The sequence below is a fragment of the Fukomys damarensis genome, unplaced genomic scaffold (genome assembly GCF_012274545.1).
Source record: "Fukomys damarensis isolate Sample0158 unplaced genomic scaffold, DMR_v1.0_HiC HiC_scaffold_38, whole genome shotgun sequence".
NCBI lineage: Eukaryota > Metazoa > Chordata > Mammalia > Rodentia > Bathyergidae > Fukomys > Fukomys damarensis.
In genome coordinates this window covers 15,535,966-15,555,188 of record NW_022900950.1, presented here as the reverse complement: position 1 = coordinate 15,555,188, position 19,223 = coordinate 15,535,966, and the positions used below count along the sequence as shown (strand labels likewise).

General features: G+C 37.2%; 1 protein-coding gene across 4 annotated transcripts in view; it reads right to left on the bottom strand.

Moving 5' to 3' along the window:
• Trpc3 (transient receptor potential cation channel subfamily C member 3) overlaps window positions 1-19,223 on the bottom strand; it is a 153,237-nt gene that overhangs the window by 31,597 nt on the left and 102,417 nt on the right. For 3 of the 4 annotated variants that reach the window (XM_033759997.1, XM_033759998.1, XM_033759999.1), the window contains exons 4-8: window positions 16,466-16,654; window positions 12,612-12,770; window positions 6,925-7,089; window positions 3,658-3,874; window positions 2,485-2,718 (exon numbers count right to left, since the gene is read on the bottom strand). In XM_033759997.1, coding sequence (XP_033615888.1) covers window positions 2,485-2,718; window positions 3,658-3,874; window positions 6,925-7,089; window positions 12,612-12,770; window positions 16,466-16,654 — 964 coding nt within the window. The remainder of the gene's footprint in view (window positions 1-2,484; window positions 2,719-3,657; window positions 3,875-6,924; window positions 7,090-12,611; window positions 12,771-16,465; window positions 16,655-19,223) is intronic. The other variant, XM_010611072.2, reaches the window with a different exon arrangement.

Here is a 19,223-nt window from a genome sequence, read left to right as displayed (position 1 = left end):
CATAGCTGTAATGAACCTTCTTTTCCATATTTGGTGGGGAAGTTAGTTCATCTAACAGTTTATGCAAGTAAAATGTCAGATGGTGATGAGGGAGAACGGCACTGAATCCCAATGGTGCTGACTATGTGCTAGTCAAGCAATATAACTTGTTTTGGAAAATGTAAACTGCCATGCAGTGTAAAAACTTGTAGCAAGTAAAAAAAAAAAATACAGATTCTGAATGAGGAACCCTAACAATCTTTTCAAGATTATTTATTAAGATTGCAGTAAATCTATTCCTTGGTACTTAAGCATAGTCCTAAGTGGGTAATTTTGTGCAAACTGGGTAATTTCCAAAAGAATAGATACATTGTACATATCTGTTACAACAAAAATTATACTTATTGAATGTTTAATATGCATTACACACTGCCTTTCATGACTCTATAGAGACGTTAACCTTTTCTTAGAGAGGCAGAAACTAAGAAAAGTTCAACATTTCATCAAAACCACACATATAGGAAATAGGGAAGCTTGAATTCACAAGTTTCCTTCTAGACAACAGTTGGTAAATATGTATGAATAAATTCAAATAGCTAGGTTATGTTAATAGCTAAGATATCTCACAAAATAGAACCTAAGTTAATTCTGTAATTACAAGTGAGGATCATTTGTTTATCTGAGCCAGCGTGCTTGGTATACAGAAATCCTTGCTTGCTGACAATAAAAGACAATATGTTTAAATTTCATGTGGCAAAAAATTTTATATTTTGGAGTGGGATTCCAGTCTTCTTCGATAATGTAAACCTGGGCTGGAGATTTAGCTCAGTGGTTCTGCTGCCTGCCCCGCAAGCGTAAGGACCAGAGTTCGATCCCTAGTACCAACAAACAAACAAAAAAATAATGTAAATATGCTACAGGTACTTGTTGCAATGTAAGCCCTGATTACACTTATAAAGAGTTACTCTTCACAACCAGCACACATTTGAATTCCATGCTTGAGTTTCTTAACTGTAAAATGAGTTATACAATATGAAACTATATAAACATTTGCTAATTGGAGTTTCTCAATTGGCCTCAAGGGAAAGGAGGCTTACATTACTTAATATTGGTTCATTCTGGGCAAGAAAGAATCAATATCCTTTTACCTGAATGTCAGTTGGGGTTCTCCTCACTCTTTGTCATAGAGAGAAGTTTGGCATGAGCCCCATCCCATGCTATGTGAGAAAGCACAACATCCTCTTCCACATTTCTGCTGGTTCTCTAGTGCTTACACTCTCACGATCACTTTGGTACTTGCTTTCTGCCTCTGCTGAATTTTTGTTCGCTTTGTCAGCAGAGCAGTATAGTATCTTTTATTATCCTATCTCTGAACTTGTGCTACCCCTGAGAATCTAGTTTTACAAAGCTCCAAAGCCTGTGCTCTCAGCACTGCTCATATGCATCAACACATTTCTTATATTTAAATATATGCAAGTTGCCTTTTATGTGAGGTTTGGTTTCCTGTGGTTTCATTGAACCATGGTCAACAGCACCCTGAAAATATCAGGTAGAAAATTCTAGAAATTGATAATTTATCATTTTAAAATAGCTCAGCACTCAGACCAGTATGAAGTCTTGTGAAGCTGGCTCCCATCCCTTAGAGAACCTGAATGGTTCCCTGGTCCAGTGTATCTGTGCTGTAGTGGCAACCTAACTATTAATCACTTAGAAGTCAACTAGGTTAGCAGACTGACTGCCATTGTACTGGAGCATCTGTGTTCAATAAACTTTTATTTTACTTTACAATGGCCCCAAAGTGCAAGAGTAGTGTTGGTAGGGATTCTATTATAGTATGTTGTTATAATTGTTCTATTTCGTTATTACTGTTAATCTCTTACTGTGCCTAATTTATAAATTAAACTTTATCAGAAGTATATATTTATGTATGGAAGAAAAAGATAGTATATTGTTGTGGTTTGGGTCTGAAATGTCCCCCTAAAGTCCTGTGTGTTTGGATAGTGGTTGGATCATGAGGGTGCTGTCCTCATCATCAGATCAGTGGACCAATGAGTTTATAGCTGATTTGTTTTTAGGAAGTAGGGGCTGGTCAGAAGAGGTCAGTGGAGGTGTGACCCAGAAGGGTGTATCTCTCTCCCTAGCTACTCTCTTCTGTTTCCTGGCTGCCATCATGTGAGCAGCCTTTCTCCACTGTAGGCCCTGCCACCATGCCTCTTCTATGACTGAACCCACCAACCTGGGTCTTGGACTAAAACTTCTGAAACTGCCCGGACAGTGAAGAAAACGACTACTAAGATCTGTCTAGCGAGCTGCCTAGCTAGCTTTCATTATCCTATCTCCTTGAATTCATGCTACCCCTGAGAATATAGTTTTGTAAAGTTCCAAAGTACAGCCATTGGCTTCAGGCGTCCATTGGGATCCTGAAACATATCCCCGCTAATTAACTCTTAATTATGATTTTCTTCCAAAATGAAACATTAGAGGATCTTGAAACTAACAACTTACCATAAGTGAAATACTGTATCTCTGGTGGGAGTGTGACTTCATTGAGGTCGCTCTCTTGGACATAACTGTCCACATACTGTTGGGCTTTAGTTGCCTGCAGGAAAGCCAGGAATCTGGCTGTGAAAGCAGCAATGAAGATGGAAAGCATCCCAAAGTCAAGCACATTCCACAGTTGCAAAATATATTCTCTAGGTCCTTCCAGCCAGAGCTCCTTACACTCAGACCACATCATTCCTATCACAACAAAGACACAAAATAAGATTAGATTTTATAGCAGAGGCCAAAAAGCTGCTATGTTTGTTCACCACCTGGGAGCGTCTACAAAATATAAAGCATGGCACTAGGTACCACAAAGCCCAGAGAGACTGTGGTCACTGAAGTCCTAGGCAGAGTTAAATGCAAGAAACAGAGGCATCCCACTGTTAGAACTGGGAGAAACACAGGCTAAGGTAGCACAGTAATAGATTACTTGTGTAGTATGTGCCAGGGTAAGATGCTGGTCTTGATAGCAGGAGGAGTTGGAGGAGGAGAAGAAGGAGGAGGAAGGGAAGAGCTAATTAATCCATTAATTCAGAAAGTGAGAAGATATCCAAAAACACACTGGAAGAAACAAGGAGAATATACAAAAATGATTTTGCACTAGTAATCAATGGACAAATCCATTTCAGCTTCTATTTATTATCAAAGAACAAAAACATTTTTTCTCATATTACTTAAAGCTTTGCATTAACACAGCTTCTCAAAATGGTTTATTATAAGGTGCAGTAACAAACATTCTGAAAACAGAAATTGAAAATCCCTGAGACTAAAGCAATATAAGCATAACTTTGGTCATTAGTTAACAGTTGGTGGATTATTTCATCAACATTTCAGTATTTTAATTAGATAATTGCTCACCACAGTGAGTTGCATTTAACAATTTACATTCTGTTCAATCATTCAAGTCAAATTATTGAAACACAGTATACTTGTAGTTATGTTCATGTTAATTATAAAATTTACTTAGTATTAAAGTGTATGATTGGAATTATCTAGGTACCAAGTTGTTCAATGAGCCTGCTATTTAGCTTACTTACAATGGTGATGTTTTCACTACATAACAGTTTTAGTAGAAAGCAGCAATAACTGATATAACTATTTTTGGCCAGAAAATAATGTATGTGGAGGTCTTACCGAGAACCCAGACCATAATGAGCATTTCAGTCCATGTGAACTGGGTGGTCTTTACTCTGAAGATCTGTTTGGGGTAGTCAGTGACGGTGATGTTGGGCAGTGTGGCGATGCCTTCAAACCTATCGGAGGCATTGAACACCAGCAGGCCCAGGAAGATGATGAATGAAGCAGCATGAGCCACAAACTTCATGAAAGGGCTTCGCAGGACTTTCCCTAGCTGTAATTAGATCCCCCAGAGAAAGAGTGAGAGATTTCATTTTAGAAAATCTGGCTTCTACTTCAGACAGCTACCATTCAGAATAAAATAATATATAAATAAAAGAAATGAGAAAACTTCAAAAGCCTTGTTTCTAAAAAGCTATATATTTTGAAAACTAATCTTTTAGGGAGGTGCTTCCTCAAAACTAATTTAATGTCTTTAAATTGTTTCTAAATGTCCAGTTTGGGCCAGGCATGATGGCACACACCTGTAATCCCAGTACTTGAGAGGCTGAGCCAGGAGACTTGCTATGAGTTTGAGGCCAGCCTGGACTACACAGAGAGACCCTATCTCAAAACAAAAACAAAGCAACTTGAAAAAATGCGCGATTTGTCTCAAGATATACTGCATTGGCAGATGATGTCCCTTTTGAAATAACAGGGCATGTACAGATTCTCCCTTTTGCTTTTATATGAAAGATTATACAAAGTCAAAATTTTTATGATTTGTGAAAAAAAACCTTTAAATTAGGACTGTGTAATCTCCCTTCATTTTCTTGTCCTCTTCCTCGTCTTTTCCTTCTTCTTCTTTTTTTTTTTTTTTTTTTTTTTTTTTTTTTTTTTTTTATATGGGGCATTGAACTGAGGGCTTTCTCACTGGGCTCCCTCCTCTTTCATTTTTTTTTTATCTTGAGACAAAATCTCACTAAATTACCCAAGCTGAACATGAGTTTATGGTCTGTCTCAGCTTCCAGAGTTCTATGATTGTACCACACCCAGCTGTGTCATTCTTTAATGGTTTATAAGTGAAATGTTATGATGCAGAGAACAATAAAACCATCTAGTAAAAAAATTACTACAATAAAAGTGAATTTTAGTTCTTATTTTTAAATATTCTAAAATCACTATATTTTGTATCATATTTTAAAAGGCAGAAAATACTAGAATTAAGATAAATATTTTATTGTTACTTACAAGAGGGAGACACATGATAATTGAAACCCCTAAATAGATTAATTTAATTAAATGTTATTTATGAGTTTGGAAAATCATGCTATAGCACAAAATGACTTCAAAGTTCAGTTTATAATTATTTTAAGGTGACTACTTGAAAAACCCCTGAAATATAGTGAATGTCCTTAAAAGTCCTATGTTCTAGTAGAAATGAAAAACAGTTCCTCCTGTCCCTAGGGCGTCTACAGTCCAAATATTAGTTATATTTGGTATACATTTGGTCAAAAAAGTTCTCTATTCTACACACTCAGATGTCACTTTTTAGCTCAATCTGTGGCCCTAAAATGTATTGGGGTTTATATTTTAAAGACTTAAGTTTGAGCTAATGGTCTAGAACAGTGGTGGTGAACTTATGGCATACTTGCCTCAGCAGGCTGTGTGCATCACTGAAAGCTCTCAAAGCTGGTCTAGACTGTTATTTGATGTCAACAAATAGTCAAACAAATATTTCTGAGACTGAACAGGTATACACACAGACAAATGTGACATTATCCATAGACGTGGAAAAATAAACAACAACATAATCACACTTCACTCTGTTGTTACCCAGTGAAGGTGCACTGGGGCAGCTTTATCCACAGCACATGTAATTTTCCTGTTTCACCTAGATGTTGGTCCTTTAAAACTTTAAATAAGATGGGAAGAAAGCAGCATACTTATTTTTAAAATGCGATATATGTGGAGAATTCTTGTTATGCTGCTGTTTCACTGTAAATAGGTGGTAGACAGCAGCTACAATCAGACTCCAGAAATGGCTCAATTCCTACCTTTCTTTCCCTTCTCTGCTCAGCAGAGTTCTCCACAATGTTAGCTACACTTTGAAAAGTAAAGAGGGGACAACAGAAAAGAGGAGTGGAACCCAAGATGCCTACTCTAAACCTGATGTAATGTTTTAACGAATTAAGCCTCCATGAGAGACCTGAACCCTCCAGAAAGGGAAATTATATGGGTGGATTATGATTTTTTTGCTTTATTGCATGTTCGTTCACATTATTTATATATTTTAGTCTTTACTATTTATGTAGCTAAAGAATCATAAAGTAGTTTTCCATGATACGTATCAAAAGAACTTAGTCAAGTCATCAAACTTGATCAAAATGACAGACTTCCTGCATTAAGTTGCACTGGGCAACTCAACCATGAAGTGAGATGGATAAGAATTCCACACATATATGGTACCCGCAGAGCAGGACTGCTGAGGAGACTGCCGCGTCAGATATGACAGATTTTATGGGTCACTTGTAAATGGACTTGACTAATTTTGCCTAAAACAGCCTCTGATTTAAACAAAACCAGATTTCAGAATATTATAAACAGGATTAAGGGAGCTCATAACAGCTCCTCTCTGGCAGTGCCCCCTATTTAACCAAATACAGATTCTGTTAGCCTGACTCGTATTTTTTTCCACATCTTGTTTAGGGAATCTCAGGCACAACTAAATTGGCTGTACACAGGCCAATTTGAGAGGAGAATAAAGATAGCTAAAAAAATGATCAAAGCAACCCAAAACACCCAAGACCTAAATTCTACTTGTTTTAGAACCTTCTGAAAGAACAAAGGGCTAGGAGAACCTGACATGCACATATTTGAAGACTTCAAATAACACATTTACTGTGCTTGATACACCGAGCCTTCAATTGTTTGTGGCAGGTGCAAGTGGTCCCCACTTGCTGGTACTCCTGCAGTAGGGCTGTCTACTCCACGCTGCTTTCCTTCCACGGTCAGCCTTGTCAACCATCTGCTTATTAAGCTGTCAGTAGCATCGGCACAAATGCTACTTCATTCGAGCTGCTTTTCCTCCTTTCTCTATCATGGGGATTATATTTTAAAAGCCCAAATAGTTTGTGCCTGTAAATGCGGTCATCCCTGCTAGTACCAAATCCTTTCTCATCCCTTATTTGAATGGATCCAGTTATTTGAAAACCAGAGCCTGTATTTGTCAATTAAAATTCAGGGCAAAACAGACAGGAGCCTTAGGTAGAAGCTTTTTTCTTTCTCATCCCAAAGAGACATACAACATCAACCACAGAGGAAATATATATAGAAGGCCAGTACCCTGCTGCAAGGTGCAATCCAATAGCCAATGGCAAGAAATGGAAGGCCCAAGGCCACAACCAGCACAACCAGACACTTGATAGCAATGGTCTGTTCCCGAAGGCCTGAGAGGTTTTCATACCAAATCGTCAAAAGCTGCTGCTGGCAGTTGGGGTGAGCTACAAACTGTAGGGAGAAGGAGAGAGAAAAAGAGGTTACCATACCATTGCCAACAGTTCACCTACCGTACTGAAAGCATGTGCATCCCAAAGATATTCACATGCTTTTCCGGAACTCAGGCCTTGGAAAGTTCTGCTGACATTCTCCTTCTTCCTTTCATTTACTGAAATTGCTTGATAGCAATTAGAACTAATCTGGAAACAGGAATGTAAAATTGATATCCTTAAGCTAGTACTTTCCGAGGGGAACATTCCTAAATTCACAGGTTCCTCTATCGAGTTTGGGTGACCTCTGGTTTATTTTGTGAAGATGTCCCTCATCTTGCTGACTGCCACTTTATTTGTATTAAGTTCAAAACGGAAAAGAAAACCAATGATTTGGTTTATTATCTGTTATAGCTAAAAGAGAAGTGTTGTTCAATTTTATGAAAACGCTACATATGTGAAAATTGCTACATATGTGAAAAATAGATGACATGCCACATGAACATCCATGTTCTGCCACTGAAGACCTGAAAAACATCAGCAAAGTGACCCAAAGAGCCTGCAGGTGTTACTGCTAGCTCTACACTTGGACTGCTTCCAGAGGCTGACACAAAATGCTGCTTCTCTTCTATTTCAGGATTGTGTCCACCTTTTTTTAAGGGTTGTTAATTTTTGCTTTGTTTTTTAAATTGACTTCATTGGTACATTTTATCTGTACATTATGATCACATTCATCACTGGGTTTTGTACTTGGACATGTACATGACATACCTTAGTTCTTCTTTTTCCCATTCCCCTCCCCTCCCTTCCACCCCTCCACCCCTATTTACAAAGGCTTTGTTTCTGTTTTTCCTTGTTTTCTCATATTTTTTCCTTTGCCTTCCTTCTTTCCCTCAGCCCCCCTACTTCACCTTTGAAACTTTGGCTTTCAAACTTTTTTCACCTTTGGCTTCCTATTTCACATTATCTATTATACATCTTGGTCCTCCTTTCAGGTCATTTGAGAGATGTAAATGAAAACAAAGCTGAGATTCTACCTCACTCCAGAAAGAATGGCTGCTATCAAGAAATCAACCAGTAGCAAATGCTGGAGGGGTTATGGGGAAAAAGGAACCCTTCTTCACTGTTCTTTTTTTTTTTTTGCTGGTACCATGGATTGAACTCTGGACCTTGTGCTTGCGAGGCAGGTGGTGGAACTATTGAGCTAAATCCCTGGCTCACTTCTCCATGCTGGTGGGAGTGTAGACTGATGCAACCACTGTGGAAATCAGTGTGGAGGTTCCTCAAAAAAAAAACCCACTAAGATTAGAAGTCCCATTTGACTCAGCTATTTCCCTACTGGGTATCTTCCAAAAGAATTAAAATAATCATACCACAGCAATATATGTCCACCTATGTTTATAGTGATACACTTTATAATACTTAAATCTTAGAAACAACTCAAATGCCTGTGAACTGGTGATGGGATAAGAAGATTTTTTTCTTAAAAAATAAAATGGAGTACTACTCAGATGTAAAGAATGATAAACTGCAGACATTTATGGCTAAATGGATGCATATCAAGGCCATACTCTTAAGTGTCCACATTTTTTCATTGCTTCCTCTATCACAGTTCTATCACACACATATTTACCATAAGCTCTCTCATAACTATAGTTCTAATCAGGAAAAAAGAACAAATATTACTTACTTCAGCCCTGTTATTTGATTTTCTTTTACTATTTCATTTTATTAAGTCACCCACCAGCATCACTTAGTGGGGACTGCGATTCCTTTAAGACCCAATCTTTTTCATCTTGTTTATTTTTTTACAGTTATTTTTATCCTATTCTTTTCCAGGTACAGAATGTATTTGTAATCAGGTCCATCTAAAGGTCCCTCTGCCAGAATGTTGACCATTTCTGGCTAGATACAAGTCTATCTTTAAATGGCCAGGTGGGGTTTGCTCAGCTTGGGAATTAGTAAGAGTCATTCAAAAATCAATTAGCCAACATATTTTTTAAAAGGACATTTTAGCAACAAAAACAACAACAAAAAAGTAAAAGTACCAGAGTCTTCTGAAAAAATAGAATAAGCAATAGCAATGCACTTACTAGGAAGCAACCTTTAAATATTTAAGGAACCCTATGAGAAGCTGCAGTCTGTACTTGAAAAGGGGTTCATTTCCATCAAGCTCTAGTTAATGATCCTAATGAGTGCCAGAAACCCAGGCATTTCCTCAAGTTATTCGGCTACTTATCAATAGCACATCTGCAAGGAAGTGAACAGGTTGCCACTTACTGATGTAGAGTTTCCTATCTACAGCGCTAATATTTCAAAAAGGCCTCACCTCCCAGGACAGGCTGAGGGCCCACGTCCCCATCTCACTCCTGCCCTATAGCCAAGTGTGTGCATCGCCATTGGGGCAGTCCACGGATGAATGCGCCAGTAGCTGCCACTGTTGTGCTACAGGCACAGGACATGGAGGACGACTTGACAACCCATTGACAGAGGAGATGAGAATGCATTTACAAATACAAGATTTGAGACGCTTTACTGGATTCTTTGCAATAATGGAACAGGTAGTGTGTGAGATATAAAGTACTAAAAAGAAGATGTTGTCTTTTCTTGTTTGATGATTCAATATGACAAAAGTCATATTCCTATGGACTGAATTATATCCTCCCTCAAATTCATATGTTGAAAACATAATCCCTAATGTGCTGTATTAGGAGATGGGGATTGGGGAGGTGATTAGATCATGAAGATGGAGCTCTCACGATGGAAGGCACTCTTGTAAAATATTCCAGGGAGCCCTCTGGCTCTGTCCACCTTTGGACAGCAATGAGAGGGCAACAGTCTATAGCCAACCAAAGAGCCCTCTCTAGGACCCCACCATACTGGCACCTGGACCTGACTTCAGCCACTAGAATTATGAGAAATGAATTTTTGTTGTTTGTAAATCACCTAACCTATTATACTTTTTTTTTTCAGTAGCCCCAAATGACTAAAATACATATTTTACAAGTGTTTTAAATTCAGTGATAAAAATCCCAAGTCCTGATGGTCAGTTGTCATTGCTGGTGCCACACACATATCTTTTTTTCCAAACCAAAATCTGTCTTTCCCAAGGTTCTGATTTGTTAAGGCAATATTTCACATAGCAATGCAGTCATTATTTTAACTCCCAATAAGAAATTGTAGATATATCTAAGGTTGAAGCCTTCCTAGGATTCTTGATAAGAATTCCAAGTGTTCATTTTGCACCTTTCTGCCCCCCTGAACTATATTTCAACCATTTCCTGCATGTTCACTCCTTCTTCTACAGTTCCCATATGTCCATCTCATTTATTCACTTACTCATCAAAATGTCTATAATCCCTATAATTACCCCAGCACTGTGCTGTGCATTGGTATGAGAAAATAAAGTGAGATCAGTATCACACCAAGGGATAAATAATCATAGTTCTAGGGTTCACAGTGAGCTCTCAACAAGTGCAGCGATTTAAACTACATGCCTGTCAGGATGGTAAGAATCTACAATATTGTAGTCTTTTTTTTTATTTTTCATTGAGTTTATTGGTACTTTTTAAGTTTACAGTACAGTTAAAATCATCATTGGGATCTTGTATCTTTACATGACAGATCTTGGTTCTCATTTTTTCCCCATACCCCTGTGGTCTTAATCTGAACATTGGTCCACACGTATTAGGAGGATCTGCATCTGTGGGAATTTGGGTACATGCAAGTACAAGTTATCCATGGTGAACCACCCAAGTTAGGTTTATGATGAGGAACTGTACATATAAGAAAAGCTACAAGTTGAGTGTATAATGTCATCATATTAGATTATTATTGGTGAAGTCAGCTGTGCACTTTTTATTTTAAATAAGCCAAAGGCTTCTGCAAGACACAGAATATCCATGAAGTTAAGAGACAGTGGAAAAATGGATTTGGATTGAGGGACAAATTTCTCATTGGGGGGTGTTGCTATGGTTTGAATGGGTCTCCTCCAAAATGCAGAGGTTGCCCTTATGATATCACTAAGATATGAGGTCTTTAAAGGCTGACTAGAGCCAAGTGCAGGTTCCTTGACATGCACCTCTAGTCCCAGCTACTGGGTAAGCTGAGGCAGAAGGATCCCTGGAGCCCAGAAGCTTGAGACCACCTGGGTAATATAATGAGATGCCATCTCTTAAAGAAAACAAAGCAAGAGCAGCAGACAGAGGTGATTGCTCATGAAGGCTGCCCACTCATTAAAGGGATTAAGGCTCATATAAAAGAGTTCCATCCACCTGAGGACACAGTGCTCCACCTCTCTGCAGGATGTAGCCCTTACCAGGCAACTGAACCTGCCAGTCCTTGACCTTGGATTACCAGAGTCAGAACTGTGAGAAAACACACTTCTGCTCCCATAAACAATCCAGTCTCAGGTATTGTGTTATAGCCTCACAAATGGACCAAAACATTTCTCTTTCTTCAGTTTTAAACTCTTAAGAACTCTTAATATTAATGTTGTAGTGTAGCTCCCTTTTTCTACTCCTGCTCCCTAAGGCAATCCTTAAATCTGAAGATGTGCTTTATGGCATTAACTACATTTGCATTAAGGTTGCACAGCTTCAAAGATTTGACAGAAATCAATCCTTTCCAAAACATACATGCATCTATGAAACATTTAACTCACCTGGACTTGAACAACACAGTGCAAACATTTACAAAGCCAGAATCATGGTGTTTACTTTTTGTTTGTTAGTCTTTAAAATTCAGTTTAACAAGCATATTTCTGATACCATTACATCTATTCTCTTCTTATTTAAGATAATACACCATCACATGGACTGTGTTAATTCCTTTTAATCTACGCAAATAGATTTTCTTCAATGATTTAAAACCTTAATACGAGTGCATAAGAGATATTCTACAAAAGAAAATAAAACCAATACAATATTAGCAGGCGAGAGTAGAAAACTAATCCCTCTGGGAAATGAGTTTTGCTCTTTTCAGTGACTTCAAATAGGACAGTGACCTTTATCTCTTAAAACTGTTTTACGTCCAAAAATATATCCTTATGCCGCCATACCAGTCATAGCCAGCTGGATGAAGTTTTTATGCTGTCTCCTGACTTCAGTGGACCAGCAAATTGAAGTCATTACAAAAATAATACCCTATTTGAGCTTTTCTGATTTAAAGGGAGAATGTTTGACACCCAAGAAAATTTCAGTCTTTCAGTGGAATAAAACTACCATTTCACTCAGAACAAATTCATGCCAAATGACTAATCGATTGTAAACTGAACCGCCAAGTGGGCAAGTTAGAGAAAACAATTACATTAATGTAATCAAAAAGAATATACGTTACATTGTCTTTCCATCAAATTAGCGTTTTTGAGAATCATCTTGATGTGAAAACTGTTGTGCAACAGCATGGTAGGAATACTGTTCTTGTTCTTAGTGACTGTTAAATTGTAACTCATAAAATTTAAAAGTGTTCTTGAGAATGAAAATTAGATAATTAATTTTTCCTGGTAAAGTTCACTAAGTGGTGAAATATAAACTGAAAACTTACATTGAACATGCTTTCCAGATTTTCAAACTCCCTGAGTGCACCAGAGGACAGGAGGCTGCAGGGCCCAGGACCGCACTGGCCCAGGTACGCACTCCACAGGCTCTGCAGCGCACCCGTAGCTCTCACTGCATTGCTCACATTCCGGGCTTTTCCTGCACACTGCACAGAAAGGGGACACACAATAGGCAGTGGTGTGTGTTTATATTGTTTGAGTCTCTTTTTAAGATAACTTTCTATGCTCACATCTAATCTCATCAGAGAAAATAGGAAAGCAGGCAGAAAGAACTAAGGAAGTTGTTCTAAGGAAATTGTGCCCAGTTTTGCACATTCAACGGTCTACCAAGTTCCAGTATCAAGTATCTGTCAAGAAATTTCTCACAGTAGACATAACTCCAGTTAGGAAGTAGAATGCTATGTTATTTCTGTGGAGGAGGAGGAGATTGAGGTCAGCTTCACATCACAGAGCAGAACAGAGGCACAGTAAAGTTTAAAAACTCAAATATTTTTTGGGGGGCAAATTGTTGTGATTATTTAACTGCACATTAGTTTTTTTTGTTTGTTTGCTTAAAAGTTGATTTTCTTGTATCTATTTTCATAAAATCAAATTTCATCTTCTGCTTTATTCCATTCTTTTTGCCCAACAGTGTAGGTAGGTAGCTATATAAGGAGAAATAATGTTTATTACACTTCCAATTTATTATTATATCTCTCTCAGAAATAATTGTATAGTTGAGTAATCTTCAAAATCTACTGATAGAAAAGACTCAGACATATAATTGTCCATTTCACCATCAGCATTGAGAATTGTGATGTTTTTATTTGTTGATAATTTGAGAGAGGGGGCATTGTTATACTAGGGTACAATAATTATTCAAGGAATAATTGAAAAGTTGAAATATGTTAGTTACCTATTTGAATTTCTGTGAATTATCTATTCAAGCCCTTTGTTTATTTTTCTATAGGGCTCTGGATGTCTTCCTTATAAATTTCTGTAAGCTCTTTGGATATTAAGAATATTGATCCTTTGTAAGTTATAACAGAGAAAATATTTTTCCCAGTTTTTCCTTTACTAGTTTGTGATCTTTCTGATGTAAAGAGGTTTTGTTTGTGATCGATCAAATTACTTATAGTTTTGGGATTTTTTTCTACTCTTATTATATGAGAAAACTCTTTCTTACATAAACATCAAATTTATGGTCCTAAATTCATGGTCCTATATCTCTGATTCTGATGTTTCATATTTTTATTTTATGTGTTAGCTGTCACCAAACTCTGTAAGGATGAGGTGGAATCATGGTTTGATCATAAGGAATACCTGAGTCCTGGGAACTCAACCCAGACAAAAGTCAACAAACTCAAAATCAGAGCTGGGAGATCTTGGGTAGGAGGTAAAAGGAAAACCTTCCTGAGTCTGATGTGGGACCTAAATAATTGACCACTACATAAACATTGTTTTGTTGGTGGAATTTTGGGTTGATTTAAATAAACATGAGTTTATTATGTTATTGCGGAGGGCCCACAACATATAGTTATTTTGGAATCCCAATGTATTGTCACAGCCATAGACTACCTCTGTGCCACACTGGGTAAATGCATCATTATAACCCAGGGAGCAGTTTTGTTGGATGCTAGAAATAACATCAAGGGCAAAGAAAACAGCAGAAATGGATGGGCATGATAATTCTCCTCTTTGCCAGAGCAGAAATGGGTGAATGAAAATGAAGGAAGCCTTTGAGAGGATGAAAGGAAGAATTAGGGCTCTATTGGCAATTCTACCACAGAGTCCTTATATACATTCATCAAATGAGGATTTCAAAACAGACTTTAATTTTCTTTTTATGGCATACAACAAATAAAACCAGAAATGCTTGTAAAGACCTAAATCTCCTTTCAGTTCTAAATTAAAAAAAAAAGATTTTTTCTTTTTTGGTTTTCTGGTGGTCAGCTGATAGCAAATTTATTACTAATGACATCTCATACATTGTAACCTATACACCAATTTGTTTAAAATTAACATTCAGGAAGACATTCACTCTGGAAGACAGTTTGGTTAACAGTAGCACATCTGTAGATGAGCTGTCTCTGCTAATATGACACTTGCAAAGCAATGATAAAGAGCCAGTGACAACTGAAATCAATTCTCTCCTTTCAGGTGCCAAAGAGAAGAGATATGTATTGCAAGATCTGTGAATGTGTGTCCAGACAGTTTTCTAAAAATGGCTTACTATCAATCTTCCTCAAAACTACCCCCTCCTATATAACAAAACCCTCAACTAGCAAGACTGCTCTGAGTGTAATTATCTTGTAGCTGATTCTTTACTTGAAAAATTATTTTAATTCAGTGTGTGTGTGTGTGTGTGTGTGTGTGTGCATGTGTGTGTGTGCTCAAAGCACACAAGTTGGTAGAGGGAAATATTACGCCCTCCCTGCTTGCAGCTAGGATGCAAACATTGCTTTAGGTTCCAAAGGGGTGAAGCATGCAGCAGGTCTGATTTGGAAGAGGCTTTATGATCACAGGTAGAAAGACTCAGCACCCTTTCTGCTGGTGCAGGTTCTGGCTGTCTTGCCACAGAAACCCCCTTATCAGGTCAGTTCTTGCCTGGTTCTGAGTGAGGTTATTGGAAGCACAATGTAGATCAGCTTGTTTCTCCACTTCTTATGATTCTGTAAGCCTCCTGACATCTTGTGCTACATTCTTCTTGCTTAAAAGGTCTGATCTTAAGGACTGGAAGCAACACAAGGAACATGAGATTTGTCTTTGATGACTGAACTTGCTTTACAGTGATTGTATGAATTTTCCCAATGTAGAAATGTTGCTATCTGATGCTTACTGAATAATTGCCATGTACTGCCCTGGGCTACTTACACACATTACATCATGCAATCCTCAAACAACAGAAGAGTAGATCCCACTATTGTTCTCACTTCACTGATGAGCAGACTATGGCTTAAATGGTTACTTGCCCATGATTACTTAGGGAACTGTGGTAAAATCAGGACTCAAACCCTTGCGGGCTGGCTCTAGTGACTGTTCCCTAGCACCAGCGCACACTGCAGGAAGAATAGAAGGCCAGGCTACTCATGGATCGATCAGTTCACAAAACCAGATCTTTTCCTGGTATAGCTTGCTTCTTGGTGATTTATCAGCTTCTCTCAAGAAGAAGAAGAAGAACAAAAAATCCCACCTGGCAGATTCTGTGTAAGTGAACTTTTATTATAGTAAAATAAAATTTAACCAATTATTTAATAGTCTCATACAAGCTAGCAAATAGGTATACATAATAGCTTTTTTTTTGGCAGTCATCAGAATATGATATAATCCATAATTTTTATTTCTGGCCACTTCTATAGTGGTGTGACCTTAAGCAAGTCATTTACGCTTGTTAAACCCCAGCTCCTTTGTATAATAGAAACTTCACATTCCATCTCATCTAGTTTAAATGAATAAAATAGTATAGGCTTGTCATGAAGATTAACATTAGTATGTATGTAGTAGTGCCTTGCAAAAATATATACAAGTAATAGATATTGATATCAGTATTGAAATTAGCACTTTCCAGAGTGCTTCTGCAGAATTTAATGCCTTTGAATTCAACAAAATCTTGAATGTAAGAGGCATTATTTTCCTTTTCTATGAGGAAAATAAAATTTAAAGATTTATGACTTCTTCAAGGTCCCATATCTCCTAAGGATCAGAACTGAGACATTTAACTTGCAAATTTACCATGATTCTTCACTTAATGTCTTTCATGAGTGAAAAAAAATTCATTTATCAAGAAGATCTATCCTATTTTTAAAATTTCTTGAATTATGACATCAATATTGCATGGCCATGCATGGAAGTGGCCCCTCACCTTTTTTACTTCATACTTAATGGCAAGTTTGACACGACTCAACGAAGGTTTATGCCTGTGCACTTCCAGAGGCTCCGTGGATCCCAGATCTCCATTCAGAATGGCTTCTACCTCTTCTGAGTCTCGGCAAAGATCCAGCACACCCACTACAAAGTCTTTGCATTGCATGGACAGCTTCCTGTAGTCATTCTGAAAATAAGAGGTCTTGGGATTAATGCAAAGAATTTTCTCTAACTTAATGGGAAGTGTTAGGATGTGTGTGGATTAGAAGAAGGTGTCCCTGAGTGCAAACTGTTGAGTTACATACAGGCTAGATTTGACCTCTCCCTCTGTATCTTCTTAGATTTCCTTCTTTAATCTGTCCAACTATGAGACAGCCGTGAAAATGGGATGTACATGATCTCACTTATCTGCAAAATCTAGAAATGTCAAACTCAGCGAACTCAAAGCTCAAATGGTGGTTATTAGAAGCAGAGGGCATGACGAGGGAACGGAGAGACCAGTGTCTCTCCAAGAACACAAAGTTTCAGTTAGACAGGAGGAATACATTTTTTTAACTCTTTTGGACAGTCCTTGGCTATAATTACAACAATGTATTGTATGTCCTCAAAATTGCTAAAACTAAATTTCAAATGTCATGCCACAAAAAATAAGTGAGATGATGGATATGTTAATTAGCATGATTTAATTATTCAGTATTATACAAATATTGAAAACACTGCATGGTACCCCATAAATATGTAGATACGTGTTTATTTGTTTTTGTTTTTGTTTTGTAGTTACTTGCTAAGAAAAAGTTTTAGCTAGGAACATAGCTCAGTGGTAGCTTGTCTAGCACATACAAGGCTCTGGGTTTGATTTCTGGAACTGAAAAAAACTGTAATTTGCTTCGGAAAAAAGTAGTATCATGTAACTGTTTGGTTTATGTTAATGCTGCTAAACACCACTGCTAAAAGACTAAAGGATCAAAAATAGTTTTATCTTTTTTTTTTTTTTTTTTTTTTTTAATTGTGAGTGCTGGGATTACAGGCATGCACCACCACACCCAGCAGTTTTATCTCTTGTACAAGCAATAGTTATAAAGCCAAAACTAGACCATTCCTATAATGGAAAATTTTCTGAGATGGCAATTTGACATGCAAAATTAACTATATGTGAAAATAGCCTGTCCAGTTTATTATCCCTTGCCCTGCTGTTGTTTCTTTTTTTTTTTTCTCAAAGCATAGTTCTGACACTCAATAGCATCAACAGCACCTGAGATCATGTTATAACTAAATTCTCAGACCCTGCCCCAGATGTCCTCATTAGAAACTAAGGAAGGGCCCAGTAATCTGTGGTTTAAATACCTCAGTGCTTCTGACCCAAGATAATGTTTGAGAATGATTGTTTTACAGTAAATGTAAAGAGAAGGAGGTACCCATTCATACAAGGAAGGATTTTTTTCTGGTTCACCTAAAGGGCATATTATCATGCCCTGCAGAACTGGAAGGAGAGAAATGTCTGATTGTATGTAATTGAATTCTCAAGGGTTACAGAATGTCAATACCTGAGAGAAAAATTTCCAGGCCACTGGAACTAACACCTTGCTAAAAATAATCTGTGAATCTTTAATTTTATTTGCATATTTATATAGTACCAGGGACTGTTGGTAGCAGCCCCTGTTAACTTTCTCAGTGGAGCTCTACTTCTAGCTTATTGGTTCTAGTTAAGGTGTCAAGGACCATCTCTTGGAAAAATGTCTCACTTTGGAAAACACCAGTTAGATCTCTATGACTTTCTGCAAAATTCTAGTCCATTAAAAAAGTTATCCAGATAATAATTTAATTTAATTTGTAACACTTGCAGAAAATAGAATTCTTCATTTCAACATGATCTGAGATATCCCATGTGTCTACACAACTAAGTAATGCTTAGCATTGCAGAATTCTGGCATTCTAAGTATCGTATGTAAAAGAAGACATGAAGAATTCCAATTTTCTTCCCTTAACTAAATTAGTTTGATTTGGTGAGTAAAGCCAAATCACCAACTAAAATAAACAAGAAGAGCAGAGAGAGTGTTTAAAAGCTACACAGACTAGAATAGTTTCCATTTCAGATATCAGGAATTCAGATAAAGAACAGTTACAGTTAATCCTTTTCCCCTCATAGGGAACAGATGAAATGAATAAAACTTCAATCTTTGGTTTCCATTCAAGCTGGTACTAGGCAACTGATAAAATTAATAAAATGTTCAGTCTCTGGTTTCTATGCAGAGTGTCAGTTAAATATCCATCTGCCTTCCATTTCTGAAAGACTAATGAAATATTTTATTATAGCATACAGAAGTATTAAATCCATGCCTGTTTCCATATAAAGCTCCTCTTTTAATACAGTTTTTTAGATGAAATTTCCTCATTTTATTCTTCAGTTCAGACTGTTCTGTAAGATTTGATACAACACAGGAGGACCATTTCTCCACTGACCAGAAATAAAAGAGGCTATATTTCATGCTTTCAATAAAACCTAGAACTCACTTCTACAGTAATACCTAAACAATGACTCATTATATTTATTTATTTATTTATTTATTTATTTATTTATTTATTTATTTATTATTTTAGTACCAGAAATCACTTCAGTTCACTGTTCTGTAAGATTTGATACAACACAGGAGGACCATTTCTCCACTGACCAGAAATAAAAGAGGCTATATTTCATGCTTTCAATAAAACCTAGAACTCACTTCTACAGTAATACCTAAACAATGACTCATATTATA